General features: G+C 34.3%; 1 protein-coding gene across 1 annotated transcript in view; it reads right to left on the reverse strand.

Annotated features, from left to right (window-relative positions):
• Positions 1–632: 632 nt before the first annotated feature.
• The window catches only part of Gulp1 (GULP, engulfment adaptor PTB domain containing 1), a 287,228-nt gene continuing 284,372 nt past the window's right edge, over positions 633–3,488 (reverse strand). Inside the window, exon 9 of the mRNA XM_004628630.2 lies at positions 633–2,541. Coding sequence (XP_004628687.1) covers positions 2,470–2,541 — 72 coding nt within the window. The 3' untranslated portion in view covers positions 633–2,469. The remainder of the gene's footprint in view (positions 2,542–3,488) is intronic.

The raw sequence follows: 3,488 nt of genomic DNA on the forward strand, positions 1-3,488 counted from the left end.
TCTCTCACTCTTCCTTCAATGACCATAAACTAAAGCAGTGATTTTATTAATTTAACAGCATCAGGTAGCACTCACTGGATATTTTCTTATATGCTAAGAGTAATACACCTATTCACCTAAAGTAAGTAATAAGTAGATTTTACTGAATCAATCGATGAGCTGTTCAGCATGTGAAGACTGTCCCCGTGAGAGCGGTGTCTCTAAAATGTAGAGCACCACATTTTGGGTAAGGGCAAAGCCTTCCCTGATTACACAGCTAGCCACGGCCCAAATCCTACTCCAAACCCACTTTTAAAAAATAGCAGCCATGATAACCTTTACATTTTTACTTGGCTAAAAGAGCCTGCAATTTTGCAAAGTGATATTTACATAAAGTGATTGTTATACCAGATGCTTCTGGTGACAGGCATTAAATGATGACTGCTCTCATCAGAAGGACCACGTTGATGTTTTCACCACTGAATAATGTCGCCCACAAAGCAAAAATGTGTCTGAGCTGTAAGAAATACAAAGTGAAGAGCCCCCCCATCTCTCTCCATCTAACTTATGACCAAGAAAACCTATCGTGTATGTATATAACATCAGGATGTCTGGAGATTATTTAATGAGTAAGGTATACAATTTAATTTATTTAAAATCATTTATTCTCAGCAAAATCAAACATATCATTGAGTTTACATAGAAATACGGTTTTCAACCAGATCATCATAAAAATGCACTGGTGAAATAAATGTTCATAATTGATGACCGATTACATACTATTTAATCATGCCAGTTGCAGAATTGATTACCATTAAAAACTGGTAAAGTAACATATCTTAAATATTGAAATATCATCTTAGTACTCTATTGTGTTACCATTGACAATAAATGGTCACTAAATATATACCTATTACATAAAGCTTTTTAAAGTACAATAAAAATACAAATTCTATCTGTTAAAAATAAGCCATATATGGCTTCAAAACATTCTCATTATATAAATCCCAAAATACTATTTGACAAACAGAATTATAAAGACTCTTCCTTATGAAACACACACGACCCTCTAGGGCACAACTTCTAATAACACAAACAGAAGGCTTGCATATACCATAGAACATTGTGGAGATACACACAAATATAATATTGCATAAGCATATTTGACTTTTCCTAGCGAAAATGTACCTTTAGTGTTTGAAAAACATTCTCATGTGTGAAATAATCTATCCATTTTTTATGGTTAGATCCAAGCTAAGCCCACATATTTATAATGTGTTTTTCTGTAAAACTGCTACATCATATTAGAAATTTTAACTGTAAAATTGTTGCAGAGCTATAGTTAGCCTGTTACACACTGGGCTAAGATATAGACAGCAAGTATTTTTAATGGGCAGCTTCCAGTAGCACATCAAGGACGAGCAGCCAGAGAATTTTACTGCTTACATCGACGATGAAGCTGAGGAGAAACTTGAGTTCTGTGAAAAATGAGATTCAACTTCAACAAAACAAATAAATCATGCTGCTAAATGTTTTGATACTTTACTGCCATATACTTTAGAAAACCAGTGTGACATCACAGAACAAACTTTGGTGAGGAACAAATATCATTATTAAAGAAGAATATATGAAAATAGTCCATATTTAGAGAGGACAAATATATTTGGTAAAGTAAGTCTGCATAATAGGTATGATACCTGTACACAGCATTCATTTCAAATACATTTAAAGGAAAGATCAGATCAGATGATGTTTAGATTTTACAGTAATGTTACAATACATTAGAAATGAGATTTTTTTAAACAATTTTGTTAACAATAAATGTTTTCCACAATCATCATTTATAAAATAAACATTTGAGTCTTTTAATAACATGATTTCATTACCTTGTATTTGCTTATATTCTAAATACATTTAATTATTAGAATGTACATGTTTATTTTATTGACTAAAAATTAGTGAAGAAGTGGCATGGAAAGCTAGCTTTTTTTTCCAGTGACATGAACAGCATTCTATATGTAAAATGACATCTATCTAGTAAACAGTGACATTTGCATTGGCTTGAAAATGGAACATGTTTAGTTTGGCATTGGTATGTCTCTTCAGAATTTTAAAAGTTATCATTTCAGGTATGGCTTTGGGGACCTCAGAAATAAACTAGCAGCCTGAAGAATGAATTCAAATTTCAAAATGCTAATTACTGAGACTACAGACAAAGCAGATCATTGGGATGATTGATGTTTAAATTAAAAGTCCACTGACAATAGAAACAAAAAGCAAAATAAGATATACACACTACACTATGTTGCTTTCAAAATAAAAGTTAGAGATCAACACTGAATGTGAAGGAATTTCACTGCAATAGTCTTTAAAACATTAAGATGTTCAAAAATATATTGGTACATTTATACACCTGTCTCAAAGTAATAATGCATAACATATATGGACATAGACGGATTTAACAAGAGGCAGCATCTCTCCTTCTTGTCGTCAGCACCTACTGTCTACTGGGTCCAAGTGAAACACTGTGCCTTCCAGAGTTAGTCCCATTTTGAACCCCTCCTATAAAACAGAATTTAAATGATTAATATACAAACCGCTATGACAAAATAAAATAAAATAGAATCAGTAAGCAAAAGTAACTATGAAGTTCAAATCTCTGTGCTTTGATCAACTAAGAAATAACTACCTGCCCTTTGACTTGTCAAATTTTTATATAGAGGCATCTCACTGAGACTATTCCATGCTCACTAGCATTTAAATGCTTTAGCATGAATGAGAATCCGATGGAAAAAGCTATATATAAAATTAAATAATTTTAATTCTTAAGTTTTGAATTTTCTTTATATAGAACCTACTTGATCTGTCATTCTTCTGTAGGTTAAATTCTGCTGTTGGCTTTAAACATCATGATTAATTTAAATATGACTAAAGTAGCTACCTTCCTAGATATCTTTTTTAAATTTCATCTTTTCTTCCTGCTTACCACTACCAAAAAGCTGCACAGAGTAACTGTTAGTACTGTGATCTCAGAACCCAAGCTGCCATGCAGTCCTGTGACTGCTTCCCAGTACACTGGGCCCCCTGGACATGCATTGGAAGTTAGGTGGCCAACAACTACTGTGCATGTGCATGGAACTGTGATGAATCTAGTGCTTCTTTTAACTCTTAGGATACTGAATTAAAGGTAATGGAAAGGACTGTGTCCTCCAAGCTCTTCCATGCTTTGCATCAGACACCTGAACTTGAGGCACCCCTGAGCCTTAAATCTCTGCGCGCTGGGTTAACGAGATGAAAAGCACTAACTGGAGTAGACCATGGCAAGGGCTCCCATGGCAGGTTGCCTTGTGGAAGTGTGGTGACACCCTGGTCACTTCCACTCAATAAGTGTTTCAATGTACTTCTAGTTGTACAAAATCCAAGTAAACGGGGCCAGGGAGATGGCTCAGTGGAATAAGCACTTCCTTGGCAAGCACAAGGGCCTGAGTTTAATTCACGGTTCCACAAAA

The sequence above is a fragment of the Octodon degus genome, unplaced genomic scaffold (genome assembly GCF_000260255.1).
Source record: "Octodon degus isolate 3935 unplaced genomic scaffold, OctDeg1.0 scaffold00025, whole genome shotgun sequence".
NCBI classification, from domain to species: domain Eukaryota; kingdom Metazoa; phylum Chordata; class Mammalia; order Rodentia; family Octodontidae; genus Octodon; species Octodon degus.